Source organism: Echinops telfairi, unplaced genomic scaffold (genome assembly GCF_000313985.2).
Source record: "Echinops telfairi isolate 266 unplaced genomic scaffold, ASM31398v2 ScPeMD7_7138;HRSCAF=8121, whole genome shotgun sequence".
Lineage (NCBI taxonomy): Eukaryota > Metazoa > Chordata > Mammalia > Afrosoricida > Tenrecidae > Echinops > Echinops telfairi.
In genome coordinates, this window is record NW_022111038.1 from 210,890 (window position 1) to 226,866 (window position 15,977).

At 37.9% G+C, this 15,977-nt stretch overlaps 1 protein-coding gene across 1 annotated transcript in view; it reads right to left on the reverse strand.

Moving 5' to 3' along the window:
• Window positions 1-648: 648 nt before the first annotated feature.
• TMEM47 (transmembrane protein 47) overlaps window positions 649-15,977 on the reverse strand; it is a 37,275-nt gene continuing 21,946 nt past the window's right edge. The window contains exon 3 of the mRNA XM_004717733.2: window positions 649-4,057. Coding sequence (XP_004717790.1) covers window positions 3,879-4,057 — 179 coding nt within the window. The 3' untranslated portion in view covers window positions 649-3,878. The remainder of the gene's footprint in view (window positions 4,058-15,977) is intronic.

The following is a 15,977-nucleotide window of genomic DNA, read 5'->3' on the forward strand; positions in this document are numbered from 1 at the left end:
CCTCCAAACCTCCCCTGCCATGCCCCTAGGTAATTATTTTATTTTTTCTACTTTCACAACTTCTACTTGCATAATTCAGTATCTCTGATTATATCCTTTGCCTGTACAGTCACTACTGGTATCCTTTCCAAATTATCTTACAACCATTGACATAAACTCAATGGTCCCTACATGCCAACCGATTCCCCTCCACCTCTGGTTAAGTTTAGTTTCTCAACTCCCCCCACCCCCGTGGTTTTCTTGATAAGAGTATTCACACATCACATACTTTCATGATTACATCCCCTTTAAAATGAGTTGTATAATCACAATCAGTTCTAGTGCTCCTTCCCCCGGAGACTGTAACTCTAAGAAAGTTAAAAGCCTCTTCTTTCTCCAGAGGAGCAGCTGGTTGTTTTAAAATCTGACCACGAGGACTGCAGCCCAACTGTAACCAATATGCCCCAGGGCTCATTAGGTGGTCCAAATCCACCTAGAGTTGCCACGGAAAAAAGGCCTGCTCAATCACTTCTGAAAAGTCAAAAATCAACCATGGAGTCTTGGAAAACATACACATTTTTAAGGAGACCATGAACTGAAAACATATCATTAGAAGTCTTGTCTACAGGGTCTATAGAGTCAAGAAGATACAAATTCAAGCCAAGATGCTTCAGTGAAACCACTTTTATTTTTAATTTTTCCACATAGATAACTTCATGTCAGCTACAAAAATCATAAAATGAAGAATTGATTGTGAAGCTGCAAACTCAAAACCACTGGAGTGGTAAACCAGGTTTCCCCCAGATGACTGTTAAAAAAAAAAAAAGAATAACCACGATATCATGAATTCATATTTAAGTAGTAAACATGTCATATATTTAAAAATAATAAATATAGAACAGCAGTAGTGAAAGTAATAGCATAAACAGTATGACGTATATTTTATTTAAGACAGATGAAATTTCTAGGCACAGTTTTAGGCATTAAAGAGGACACAAAGGCTTAGGTTAGTGTGTGCTGCTCTGTACAAAAATACAGTCTGAATAAATTACATTGCTAGCCATATGATTAGACATCACTTACCAGTCAGTTCATTGCATGTTTAATAATATACAGGTACATGCTAATCCATATATTTCATTTATATTTCAAACACATAGGTCTCTCTATATTTATGTCTTTAAAATTTACACGTTGAACTTACAAAAAGCTAAATAGTTGTGCAAGAAATCCCAATGACTAGCCCTGCTGTGTACTTTATGCTGTGTGGATGTGTATGTAACATATATGTACATCACACATGTATGTGACATACATCAATACTATGCACACATATATGATAAACCATGGGCTCGAGGTTAACAATCTTGTTTATAGGAAAACATCAGATACCCTAAAGCTGCAAAGATATAATATTAATGTAGGTGAATACACTTCTGTTTATTCTGATAGACAAACCAGATAGGCAACAATTTTTATATTGAACTAAGCTTGTTAGTAATGAAATACTTCCAGATATTAGTAGAGACAGAAACATAGTAGGGAAAAGTGGGGGAGGGGGGAAGTTACACACAAAAATTTGCTCTTCAGTAAGTTGTAGATATGTGTGTCTTAATCTATCACATATTCTGTCACTTCCCAGCTTGTCACATTGGCAGAGAATGAACACTTGGTAAGTCTCAAGATGTGATATTGTTCTAACAGCACATTGCATCCTCTCCTAGGACTAAGAAAAGTGCCCCATCGATGCCAGCACCGAAATACTGTTCTTCCATTACTTAGAAAGAAAGTGATCCTCTCACAACAGAGGGTGTTTAGTAGCCAAAACGCCTATCCAAATATTGTATTTCTCATGTTGCTCTGATAATATGAAATTAACTGCAAGACAGTCTGCCCCAGATTTTACGATTTCTCAAGAAAATTGCTTCAAAAAGATTCTATCATACTAATATCTTTCTGGAAAATTTCCACTCATACTTTCTTATGATTATAGTAATCATACACTTCTACAAAGATTTCTCTCTCCGATGCATTTAATCACTTTCACTTACCACTGTCAAATAAGAATAAGCCTGGTATTTCGTATTTACTTTGTGATTCTATAGAAAAGTCAAGAGATAAGTTTTTCTTAAGCATTTAAGTAATAAAATAAAATGTTCTAATTTTTTGTTTTGTTTTGTTTTGTTTTTGGCAACAGTTCTTAAGACAAGCTGAAAGCAGACTCTGCCTTGGGAGATAAAGCAAATAATTAAAGACTGTTGATGCCATCCTGCTCTTAATGGAGTTTGCAATATAGTAGCACACATAGGTGCATTTAAATGATTTCTCCAGTGCTTCTTTCTGCAAAAGGGCCAAAACCAGGACATACTGTTTTAGTGTCTTTGTTAAGAAAAATAACTATTTATAACCTTTATATTAGAACTGTATAGTAGATATAAAAATAGGTTTATAATTAAACTATTCAAATTTTGCAATATGAAACAATTATCACAAGTTTGCAGTGTGACCTTAGTTGCAAACGTATTCCCTATTATTTTGACAATTCCTTCCATTTGAATAGTCAACAAGATTCCCCTCATCTAAATGCATCATAATTGTGTGCACAGATCAGTCAGCCCAACAGTTAACTTCAGAGGACTAGGTGATACTCAGACACATTCTATACTTCTACTGAGACATTTATACAAATCTATTGCTATTCTCTCTCTTTTTTAAATGACATAAAATACTTGAAAAAAATAGCTTTCTATTTTAGTGAATTTTAAACAAAATGATCGTTCTAATTGCTAGTCTCTTTTGAACTACAGTGCTTACCAAAGAATCATTAATTTTCAGACTAACATTTCCATTTTTCTTTTTATGACAGTCTATTGAGTAGAGAACACTGATCATAAGCTTTAAGGTTTATGTACTTTGCATGGTAAATAAGGGTGAATACCAATCTAAACGTCTTAACAACGTGTACAAGGTTAGTGTTCAAACAACGTCACTATAGCAAATATCAGTTTTATGTGTGAGCGGGAAGTATGAGAGGGCTAGGGAAGAACTTGTACCATTTCTGCTAATGGTTGACCTTCTATAAAAATAGTTAAGCTCATTACATATGCACAAGTGTTTGCTGCAGTGTTTGGTAGATGAATGAAAGGGTACTTTGGACAGAAGCAACTCATGCATACTTCTTTCTTGTTGCCCAGGGAAAGCAGAGCCACTCAATTTCCCCCCCGTTCTAGACTTGATTGAGGTACCATTTCTCACCATACCTAATGAAAAGTCTTAACTCTCTTTCCAGGGAGATGCAGACTGCCAAAGCATCAGTTCCCAGTAAAACGGGTGTTCTTGAAGGCGGGATATATACCATTAACAGCTAAGTTCATAACTCCCGTTAGATGACTGAAGGGCAGTTGACATTCCAGGAGCTCACTCAGGCAAATAACCAAAGATCTAAATAGTCACTGGGTAGGATAAGTAGGCAATGAAGACTAACAGTGGAATCCTTGTCAGCACAAGAAACTTGTAAATGTTGCTTATGCCAGCTGCTCCCCTGCAGGCAATAGGATATTCAGGCATTTCTCATTCCAACTAGCTTCTCACAATGGTTGCTGTCATATAGACCCTTTACTTGTCAAGAAAAATGACATGAACATATTGGAAATTTTCAGCACTTGCCTATGTCTAATCAGCTCTCTTAATTTGCGCAGGTTCCTAAAATGGATGTAAAAGCTGGTTATGATGTTGACAGCCGAAGGCAAAAGATAGTAAATCAAACTGAGCAAACTGCTTGAAGCTCCACAAGTGTTTTAGAAAATACTGAGTTAGAAAAGACGCAGACGTAATCCTTTTGTTAGATGGCTGGATGGTTGGGTTTTTGTTTGTTTGTTTTCAATTCGACACTGTTGGTTCTAGTAGTAGTCTTCGTAGTTCTTAGGGTTGAGACAATAAAGGATGGCACCCCCAAACGAAAATATAGTTGAACCCCAGGCTAGGCCATAACCCCAATTGAACTCATGGTAAATTTTCAAGCTCACAGTTTCAATGAACTTGATGGGGTAGAGGACCAGGCTGCAAACCTGCAAAACAACTGAAAGAAAATTAAAAGCAAAATTAGGAAACTGTTATTTATAGAAAATTAAATTATAAAAACATATAAACATACGTATTTATGAAAATGACTTTTTAACTACACACACACAAAATGCACAAATTTAAAAGCCCCTGTTTATTCTAGAAGGTATATAGACTGTCTCCTGATTATAAACATCAGGCTTAGGTACAACTGGTTTGCCGTGAACCATAGCTACAAACCAACTTTGTAAAGTCTGTACTAAAAGTTTGACGTACATACAATGGTTCAAAATAACAAAGATGTGCTACTTTAGGACCACACCAAAACACTGCCATTATGGCATTATGTTAATGACATTTAATTTACCTGGAAATGTTTAATTTTTCATGCATAGAAAGGTACACTCCTAAACTATACTCATATACTAAGAAACATCTGGATGACTGACATTAGATGTGAATCATATCTAACTGTTCTGATGTGACTTAAAGACAACTTAGGAACAGAGCTTATTCATAATCTGAGGACGACCTTTAAAATATTAGCTTTAAATATTAAACTTTAAAATGCTAAACTTTTGTTCAAACTGTTTCAAATATAGTAATAAGTATCCTATTAATTATTAGTCAATTGCTACTTTAGTACTTGCTGCAATACTTAGTGTAATATATAATCATTTATATGACGATATAGTGATTGTCACCCTTTATCTTTACACTGTTAATTACTCACAGTCAAAAGATACACTTATCTCTAAATACAGCATGAAATGACACAAAGCTTATTGATTAACACTTGCCAAAATAGTGATAAATAAAATCATCATGATTTTGGCAAGTGGAACTAGACACATTTAAACGATTCAAATACATAATCTTTCTCTGAGCTTATTGACCCCAATATTAACTGAAGCCCTGAGTTGTACTTTTGAGGAATCAGGGAAGTCAAATTACTTTCTATTGATGAAATTAGTTAACCTTTAATTCAGGCGTGTCAAACTGGTGGCCCGTGGGCCACATGCAGCCCCCGAGGTAAATTTTTTGTGGCCCATGATGCTCTGAAACAAAATGTAACGAGGGAATTGTGTGCACGGTATTGCCTCAATCTCCCCTAAGTGCTATTTTCTTGATAACAATTTTTCTATTTTCATTTTATTTCAAAGCATCACGGGCCACAAAAAATTACCTCGGGGGCCACATGCGGCCCGCAGACTGCCAACTTTGACACCCCTGCTTTAATTCAAGACATTTGCTGTTGTTGTTTCTCAATATCATATAACTTAGCCCAAGATTTCAGTAAACTCTAGCTTCATGCCTTTGCTTATTTCATTCGGATTCCAAATGGCTTTTATTCTTTTCCTCTAATCCAGTACATATCTTTCATATTCAACACGATGCTCAAATAACTCCATGAGGAAGCCCTTCTCAATTTGCTGTTTCATATAACAGTCATATACACGTAATACTGTATTTCAAAAGAAAATTAAGTCAAGCAGGCATGGCAGAGAATGGTACTAGAAAAGCATGGCTACCGTGTTGTCATTCTAGAGCCTCATTAACACAATGGTTAAGAGCTCGGATGTTAGTGGTCTGAACTCACTAGCTGCTCCAATGGAGAAAAGACTGCGAGATCAGCACAGCAAAGATGGTATTTTAGGAAGTTCTATGGGCCAGTTCTACTCTCTCATTTAGGGTCATGATGAGGCTGAAGTGAATTGCTGTTAGAGCTGTTTGCCCGGTGGCCTCATGTGTTCCAGGAGAACCGCTCCATGGAGTTTGCAAGGATGTGGCTTTCAGAAGCAGATCACCAGGCCTATCTTCCAGGCTATTTCTGGGCAGGTTCAAACTCCTAACCTTTCAGTTAGCAGCTATGTTTTCAACAATTTTGGCCACCCACACCCAGGGACGCCTTCAAAGAGTCCAAAACATAGCCCTTATTTCTCAGAGTCAGGGATAAGAGGAAAATGTGATGAGTTATAGCCGAGACACACAAACTAATTTATCAGGATGAGCAAGATATTTCCATGGTTCTCTAAAGGCAAAGTAGTATTTGTCCTGTGGATGTTTTTATATGGGAGGCACTGGGATACACAACTGCTATTTCCCATTCAAAATTTGTAACTTCCCATTTGATCAACTATTACATACTTTGCATTTTATGTACAGTATATCGATTTAACTAGAATCTATGGGCTGCATCTGCCACATTCCCTCCTCTGATAGCGGTCATCCTCAAGAAACAGACAATCTTTTCCCTTAAAAAACTTGAGGTATAGTTATATATAACAGAGGTTGGCAAATCACCAAATTAAGTTTGCTGCTTGCTTTGGGGAAAAGAAAAGTCATATTGGAACACTGCCATGTTCACTCATTTAGATATTGTCTGTGCTACAAAGGCAGAGCTAGGAAGTTGTGACAGAAAGCATAGGGCCCACAAAGCCAAAGAAATTTACTATCTGCCATGTACAATAAATGTTTACCCACCTTTGGCGTGTAAAGTAAATATGAGGAAGTTTCAACAAGTTCATGGAAACATTCCATTATCTTTTCATTCCATTCCTGCTAAGCTTTTTGAAAGCCCCATGTCTGTGGTCAAGGAGCCCTGGTGATGCATTTTGAAAACCACCAGTTGCTCTGTGGCCGAAAGTTAAGGCTTTCCCCTTCCGTAAAGGGTTACAGTCTTGGAAACTCACAGGGACTGTTCTCCTCCATTCTATAGGGTCGCTGTGGGTTAGAATTGACTTGGTGGCAGTGAGTTTGGTTTTTGTCTGTGGTTAAAATGATCACTGTTTAAATCATCTGCCAAAGACTATAAATTCCAGAAGTACAAGAACAAGGAAAGCTTGAAAAATGAAGTTAAGAACACATTTAAATATAGTAACATGGTAAGAGTTTATTACACTTAAAAAAATAATGGTGGGATGAGTGGTGCAGTTAATAAAACTAGAATTCTAAGCTTTAAAATCTCTTCTTAGCAACTAGCAAAAAGAAATATTTCCAATACAGCCAGTGTTCCTAGAAAGCTTGTATCTGTCATCTATTTTCTAGCATAAAACTGAGAAATTACTGCAAATTCATCAGAGTATGATAGCTCACAATCATTACTTTCTCTAAGACTGTGATGAGAGGTCAAATAGTCCATCTGGTACTGGATAGAAGAAGACTAAACACCTTTGTCAAGTAGTTCCACATTGCTCGAGGCCAGCATTGCTCTCTCAGACTGCCACCGTGGAGCATGGAGAGATGACAGGGCCACTAAAGGAGACTCTCTCTTCATCCGAAACATAAATAATACCTTTTTGTAGTGCTAAAAGTCTCCAAAACACATGTAAGTCATTGTTAGGACTCATATGACAGCATTATAAAACCCACACTGCATCTATTTCCAGCTAGCAAATGCTAAAATGTCTACTAATTACCAAAAAAAAAAGTCAACTGGCTTTGTGCCTTTATGAGAGAAAGGGTGACTTCATATTTTAAATGTCTGAAAACTAACAAGAAGTCAATTACTATCAACCATGAACCGCCAAAAAAAGAAAAAACAAAAGATTCCACACCACAGTTGCTAACACCTCTGAAAGCCCAGGGCCATTGAGTCAGTTCCGGCTCATGGTGACCCTGTAGGACAGAGTGGAACTATCTCAGCGTTTTCAAAGCTGTAAGACATTAAAGAAGCAGAATGCTTCATCTTTCTACCTTGGAGAGGCTACCAACCTTTGGGGTAGCAGCCAAGTGCTTTACCCACTACACCACCAGGATTCCTAACAGTTACTGAGTAGGTTTTACAAACAAGCAGGAGTTCCCTTATGTTTGGATACTGTGGTCTCTAATCAAATTATGACTGAGCCTGCCAGGATATGATTGAAATATGGAGTTGAGTTACATATAGGAGGTCATTTCCTCATTTAGTAAATGTAGTAAATTTAGTAAACGTAGTCATTTAGTACATTCAGCAAGCATCTGAACATTTCTAATGTGAGTAGTAACTCAAGAGACAAGAGTTCCTTCCTTCATGGACGGTAACCCATTAACAACTAAATATAGAGTACAGTGTCAGGCCTTGCCAAATACCATAAGAATACAATAAAACAGGAAAACAAGGCAGAGGAGGTAGGCTGCTCTTTGAGATCCACAATAGGAGCTAGCCTCTCTGGAATGGTGATATTTTACACACGACCTGAGGGAAAAGTGATGGGGAGGGCAGACCATTGCAAACCCACTGTCGCAGGAGCCTGCTCATGTGCAGGAGCCCACATCCCGGAGCCCATGCCATGCCTTGGAGTAACAGCCAGAAGATACTTTGGTGGCAGTAGAAAAGGGCACAGTAGAGAGGTAGTGCCATGAGATAAGGTTGGGCAAACAGCCAGGGGTCCACTTATGGAAGGTCTTGTAAACCAGGGTGTGGTAGTTAAATGATTTTATGTCAGCTTTAAGATGAAAGAAAGTGTCAGGGTGGAATCCAGCGTGTCAATCAAGTCACAGCCTGATAATCCTTCTTTGGGGCTGTGGTCTTTTTTAAGTGGAGAACCTGGGAACCTCCCTCTCTCTCTCTCTCTCTGTCACTTTGCTTTCCTACTTGCTGGGACACTGTTGCCGACACTGAGAGATACTACTACCCTGCCATGTTTCTACCAACATTGGATGTACGCAATTCTGCACCACTGGCCTGTGATCTTCCTGCCACCTGGTTCATCACTCTGCATCACCAGCATGTGGTTACAGGAGTCCAAAGTGGCATTTATGGACTAATATCAGACTTACGGACTTGAGTTTGACTGGGTTGGAAAGGCTTCTTGATATCTAATTTCTTCTTGATTTAAAGTTCTTTCTTATGCATAGATGTCACTGGATTTGTTTCTCTAAATAACTTGGCCTAAAACACAGGGTAAGAGGTTGGGATTTTATTTCTACATGTGTTAGATAGCTACTTGGGGATTTTAAGCAGACAAGTAATAACTGATATGAACTACATCTAAACTCCTTACCCTGCTTTTGTGAACTGGCCCTTTCCTGAAATGGGGTGGTTGTCTGCTGTTGTTCAGTGCCATTGTGTCAGTTCTGACTCATAACTACCCCGTGTACACCATAATGAAGTACTCGCTGGTCCTGTGCCAGCTTCACAATCTTTTCTGTGTCAGCCCATTGTTGCAATGAATCCCTGAAATGGGATGTTTACCTAGATAGCTTTTAATATTCATTTTGATGTGTTTTATTTAGCAAAAATATGTGTGAGTTTGGGGGAGTGGGGCTTTTGGGATATAATATAATGTAATACGAATGAGGAAATATGACTCCATTAGGCTCCTCTGCCAGTCACCTGGAAAGCTTAGAGATAAATCTTCATTGTGCTGCGGTCAGAAGAAAATTACTCTAAGATGCTTTTATGCCACGGAATTATTTTACTCTTCTTGGAATCACAGAGAAAAAGGCAAGTAATAGCAAAACCAAATGGGAAAGATTGCGCTGCCTTTGTAAATAGTTTTTCCCAGGTAAAAATCCCTTCTCAACTCTCATAGCGGTTTCAAAGGGGAAAAAAAAGTTCAGATCTCAAGAAAGTGTCAATATATGTAACTATTCTTTTTACCACTAATTAAGGAAACATGATACTAATCAGCTGCCATACTCATTTGCTTTGCTTCAGAGACAAATGAGATTGAAAGTTGTATGACATTTGACAATTTGAAGGGAATTTGGAGTTCATTTACCCACCTCGACCCCCCAGTTTTGGGGGAAAAAAGAGGTCACAGAATTAGACAATGAGATTATGTGGATATTGGTATCCCCAAACCTAGAAGAGTTATTAATTCCTATGTTGGTTCTAGTATTCTGAGCTTTACTCTAACTCCCTCCTCCCCAAACTCCCTCATCACCACCATATTCAATAATTCCAATATTGTGTGGTCAATAGTCTATACTGTGTGTGCTGGAAGACTTGGCAATTCGGATTCATGCTGACCCGATGTGTTACAGAGTAGAACTGTCCATGGGGTTTTCTTGGCTGCAATCTTTATGGTAGCAGATTTCGAAGCCTTTTCTTCCAAAGTACTACTGCGTGGGCTCCAATCACTAACCTTTAGACTAGCAGTTGAGTGCAAACCATTCAATCCATAGTTTCATTAGAACAAGCAGAGGTCTACAATTGCTGCCATCATTTTCAAGAGGTTTTCTTTCTTTTGGAAATCTTTAATATCAGTTTCCATTTGTCCCCTCCCTCTCCCACCCTACCACCCCCATGAACCCTTAATATATTATTATTATTTTCCATATCTTACACCATCCAATGTATCCATTTACCTACAATTCTGTTGTTTGTTCCACTTGAATGGGGTTATACATTTGTTGCCATCAGTATCCCCTTCACCCCTCCCCGCCCTCTTCCTGTGCCTCAGGGAATTGTTACTCCCATTATTGTTCCTGAAGGCTTTAGCTGTCTTGGATTTCTGTCATCTAAATATTTTGAGTCAGTTGTTACCATAGACAAGTAAGACACAATAGTGAAAGTAATTTGAGAACTGAGGTACTTGAGGAAGAGGTCTGAACTAATAACAAACCAAAAGCCAAAGTCACTGTCATCAACTTGATGCTGATTCATAGTGACCCTAGGGAACAGGGTAGAACTAACCCTGTGAGTTGCTGAGATTGTAATTTTTATGGGCATAGAAAGCCGTTTTTCTACAGTAGAGCGGCTGTTGGTTTCGAACTCCTGACCTTGCAGTTAGTAGCCCAAGGCATAACCACTATGCCAGTAGTGCTCCAACTTAAATAACAGTATCTGCAAAAAGCACAGCTTTAGAAGATAGTTTCAAGGTGGAATTGATAGAACTAACTAGTTAAGTCTCCAAATGAATTTTCATAGAGGAAATAACTTGGAGAACAAAACATTTGCCAATAAAGTACTGATATAAAGCAATCAATTTATTTTATTTAATCTAGAATTACTAAAAGGAGAGTTATTGTTGTTAGGTGATATCCAGTTGATTTCAAATCACAGCAATTTCATGTGACAGAATAGGGCTGCCTCATCGGTTTCCTGGATGTTATCTTTACTGGAGCAGATCACATGGTCATTCTTCCTCAGATGACTCGGTCAGTGGAACTGCCACTTCTCAGCTAGCAACTGTGTGCCTGACTATATAAAGTTAATTGTTGGGAAGTAATATTATAAATTGTTCAAACCAAAGGGTAGATTGCTTTTGTTCCATGGGAGATAACAAAGATTCTAAAGATAAATGGGATGAACAACTTCATTATAGTTTGGTATTGAAGCTGGACTCTGATTTTCCTGTTGAACTCTAGACTCAAAACATCTTCAGCCATACCACTGTGACACATAGGATGCTAAAGAGAGAAACTACCTTACAGGTACTGTGGAATCAAAGACCTGACGATCTACTTCAGTTAAAATTACAGCCCAGAAAACCCTGGAGAGCAGTTCCACTCTGTAAAGTATGGGGGTTGCCAGATATCAGAATCAACTTGATGGCAACAAACAAGAGTGCAATTTAAAAACCACTAACAAATTATTATTTACAATCTGAATTACAATAGACAAAAACTTTCTGCAGTTTGTATTAAAGTTCTTTGGGGAAGGCAAACACACAACACACACACACACACACACACACACACACACACACACACACACACGACAAAACCAAAAATCATTCCAAAGCTCTAGGAAGTATAAAAATGATCTGAAGACAGTACAAAACCAGACAACAGACAAAAGGGGATTTAGATAGAGGCACTGCCTTAGGATGAACTGGATGCCAGTTATGAGAACTCTGTCATATCTATTATTGCTAGGTACACAATAAGAAATATGATGTGGCCACTGTACTGGAAAAGTGAACAGCTGTCGTTAAGAAGAGACTAAAAAATTGACTGAGAACCAATCTGACAAATGCCAATTTCTTTTCTTTCTTTCTTTTTTTTTTTTTTGCATTGGGGGCTTACACACGAGGATGAACTACTGCTATTAGTAGAGGCCAGCTGGGTGAAAAGAAATGTTTCTGCTGACAAGTTTCTTCTGGGGGATCCTTTTATAGTTTGAATGAGGTGGGCTACAGAAACCATTTATATTATAATACTAACCACCAACCCCAAACTGGAACCTCATTGCTATTCCGATAAGGGGATGAAACAGTGCATTCACAATGCCTTCTGGTGACACCCTAGCTATCTGTGAGGGCAAAATTACCCTCCACATGGGCCCCAAGGACATGGGGGAGAGCCTGCCTACCTACAGCATGGCAATTTTTGGAGTGTTAACTTGTGTCCCTTTACTGATTTGGGGCATAGCTTTGTAGTCATGAAACTTGCTCTGCATATCTCAGAGAGAGATTTAAGAAATATATGGGTAAGTCAAAATATACTGCTGTAAACTCATGGGCATGCTTACTAAACAAAAATATTAAAATGTGAAGCTAGTTGTTTTTTGACATATCTTCTCTCTGGATCTATGTACCTCTGAAGGTGGTATTTCCATCTCTAGAATCCTCTCCTAAGGAACTTGGCATGCTTTATTATGCTTTATTATGTTTGGACATCCCTGAGGATTTAAAAGTTGTATTCCTTTCAAATGTTCTTAGAGTCTGGGGAACAAAAAGAAGTCCAAAAGGCCAACATCAGGTCTTAAGTGTGTGAGATAAGGTTTCCCCAAAGAAATTCTCATAGGGCAGATCTTGCTACCCTTTAATGATGAGCAGGTATGCTGTTGTGATGGGGGCTGGGGGGAAGGAAATTCCTCAGCAGAACTTTCCTGGCCACCTTCTTACTGATAGTTTTCATTTTAAAAACTTCTTCACAATGAAGTTTCCATGATGATCCTGTATGCGGCAAGAAAATCTATCAAGATGACTTCCTTAGAACTAAAAAAATACAGTTGCTATAATCCTTCTTAGCTAACCACTTGGCCTTCAATGGAACTGGCCCAACAGATCCCTTAAGAAGTCATGGTTTGATGGACCTTTTTAAAAGGTATCCTACCAAGTCGAAGACAAGTGTATTCCTGAGAGCACTTATCTGCAGCTATCCACATAGCATAGACGTGTTTAAACACGTTACATTTGGAATAAGCCCATGCATGCATGAACTGGAACACTAGTTGCAAGGCTTTTTTTTACTTAGCCTTGTATTGCATTTGTTAGTTGTTTACTAATCTGTTTTACCCCCACCAGATTCTGAGCCACAGATCGTAGCCATCTTTCCATGATTCATTCATCATCCATTTATTGAGTTCATATGAGTGCCAGGCACTGCATATGGTAAGGAATTAATTAGCTAAGTGACTCTGTGGCCCTGGGTAGAGAGGGTTTTAGGTGTCTGTTTTGATTGCATGTACTTCACTTCTCAGAAGAAAGGTTTTTGCCTTGTTGAGCTTCTTATTTTCTATGTGGGCACACCAAGACAATCCTTGTTGTCACAAGCCTTAAAATAGTATTTGGAGAAAGAGACATTCTAGAAGAAGAGATGGGCAGAACATTCTGAGCACCAAGAAGCACTGAACTGAATTATAAGTGAGACAAGCCAACCATTGGAATAAGCATGTCAAAAACAACAAAAAACATTTAGCTAGCGTTATTTCAAGCTGACAGATTTTCCACTTGTGATCATCAACAATCTAAATTAATGAGATTATTATGTCTCCTGACTATATTTTCTAGCCATCACCTAGAAAAGCATCTCTGAAATAATTTTTCTTATAAAAGACAGTTTTACCTGGCATATATGCAAAGGAGGCTCTAGAATGATCATTATTTCAGGAAAAGCTTCCATAATCAGTGTGTCAAAAAATATGGGTAAAATTAAATCCCAGCACACATTTTTAAATGTAGCCAAATAGTGCATATTTGAGCACCCAGTGGGTAGAGTAACTGCATGAATTTTGCAGTTACTCATGATATTAATATTTACTAATATTTGTGGTAATTAAATCAAAATCTGTATTTTAGCCAGACCCATTACCTTTAACTTATATTCATCTACAATATATTTTCTTTTATAGCCCATACTTACTTCACATTTTCATATATTTTGCTATGCATGGGAAAAAAGTAATTGCTTTTAAAGAAAACTAGAAACTTCCAGTTATTATACTAAACATGTTTAGTGTTAATAATGAATTTCTGTATACCTTCTATATATGCCATTAGGTAACACATTAAAGGCTAGATGAACTAGCAACTAGGTATACCCAAGCACACTGGATACTTGTAATCGAATGCCTAGCACATCTCTATACATTCATATACTGAGAAATATCCATATACTAAAATGTTTTCAATGTAATTCCAGATTTTATAGAATGGCATATTATATCAAAATAATTTATCAAAAATGCTTATTATCTACTCACATGGCTAATCAATCCTAGCTACAAAGACAAACTCATACAATTGCAATGTGTAAGTTATTTTATTTTAGAGATCCAGAGTCATGATAAATTCACGAGCCCCAAAATAAATTAGAGAATAATGGTGAACACATTGGGGGAATTTTTAAAATTATAATATATCATTCATAATAACAAAATAATGCCACTGCCTAGAACTTAAAAAAATATTTTATAATACGTTTTATTTTACTAGAAATTACATATGGTAATACTAAGGAACCTGGTTGCCAATTTGACTGCTAACTTCAAGGCCTGGCGTTCAAACCCACCAGCCAACTGTGCTGGAGAAAGATGAGGTTGTCTGCTCCCATAAAAATTTACAATCTTGGAAACTCTATGGAGGCTTTGTGAGTCAGAATCAAGTCATGAAATGTGCGTTTGGTTTGGGTTTGGGTGGTCATACCACAGCCAGTTTTACAATGTTTGGTTCATTGAAGGTCCCCAAAGTGTAGTTGAACAAATGAGGAAGGAACTTTGTATTCCCACAGGTGTGTTAGTAGTAAACGATCTAGGATTCGCTATGGGGCCTAAAAGACTCGGTAGCCTCCCAACCCTCAGATGATAAAATAACTGCTACAGAATCTTGACCAAGGAGTCCCTGGGCAGCTCCAATAGTTAAACACTTGACTAGGAACCTCAAAGCTGGATGTTTGAATCCACCCAGACAACAAACTTCCAGGAAGAGCGTAGCCATGAAAACCCTAGGGTGCGCAGCCCCACTCTGCATCACGTGGACTTGCCATTAGTCAGCATCAACTGGATGGCAACGAGTCATTTTGAGCTTGACACTTAAAAGATTGGAATTAAATAATTTGAATGAGATTTATTTCTGGATTCCTTCAGCCCTGTGGACCTTCGCTTTCACAGAATCTACATTCTGAGGAGATTGTATTGGTGTTGAGACATGAACAAAAATAGTATGGGGCCTCAGAACACATCTGGTTTAATATTTTTAGTTCAAACTACCCTTAAAATCCAGAGAAACTGCATCTCTTCCCATCTTTAAATAGCTTTAAAAATTCATCAAACAGCCTAGATGGTTCTGTCAAGATCTCCAATACCAAGGGTTGCAGAGGCCTAATTTTGCGGGCTTCAAATCAGATACGACTGACAGGGCAAATTGAAGGCACCACAAGAATATTTTAGTTTGAGTCAAAAGAACAATATATTCAAAGATATGCTTATCAAATGAAAACAAAAATTCTCATCAAATAATTGGCTGGAACTCTTTCCTCTATATACCTCTTTCTAAATGGCCCCTGACTTTTAGTAAAGCTGCCAGTTTATTGTGGTTGATATTTCAATCCACACTGTGCTTCACTGAATGATGGTTGTCACCTTCATGAATATGTATTAAGCTCAAACAGCAGCTTGTCTGGTGGTTCCATGAATTTTCAGTCCAACCACGTTTATTTGCCAACGGATTTATACCTTTAAGGTTCACAGACTGTACTTTTTTGGTTTTTTCTTTTCAATTTCATGTCAGGAAAAAAATAACACTGACTTAAGATAACCAAAGGAACCACTAAATGGGGGGGGG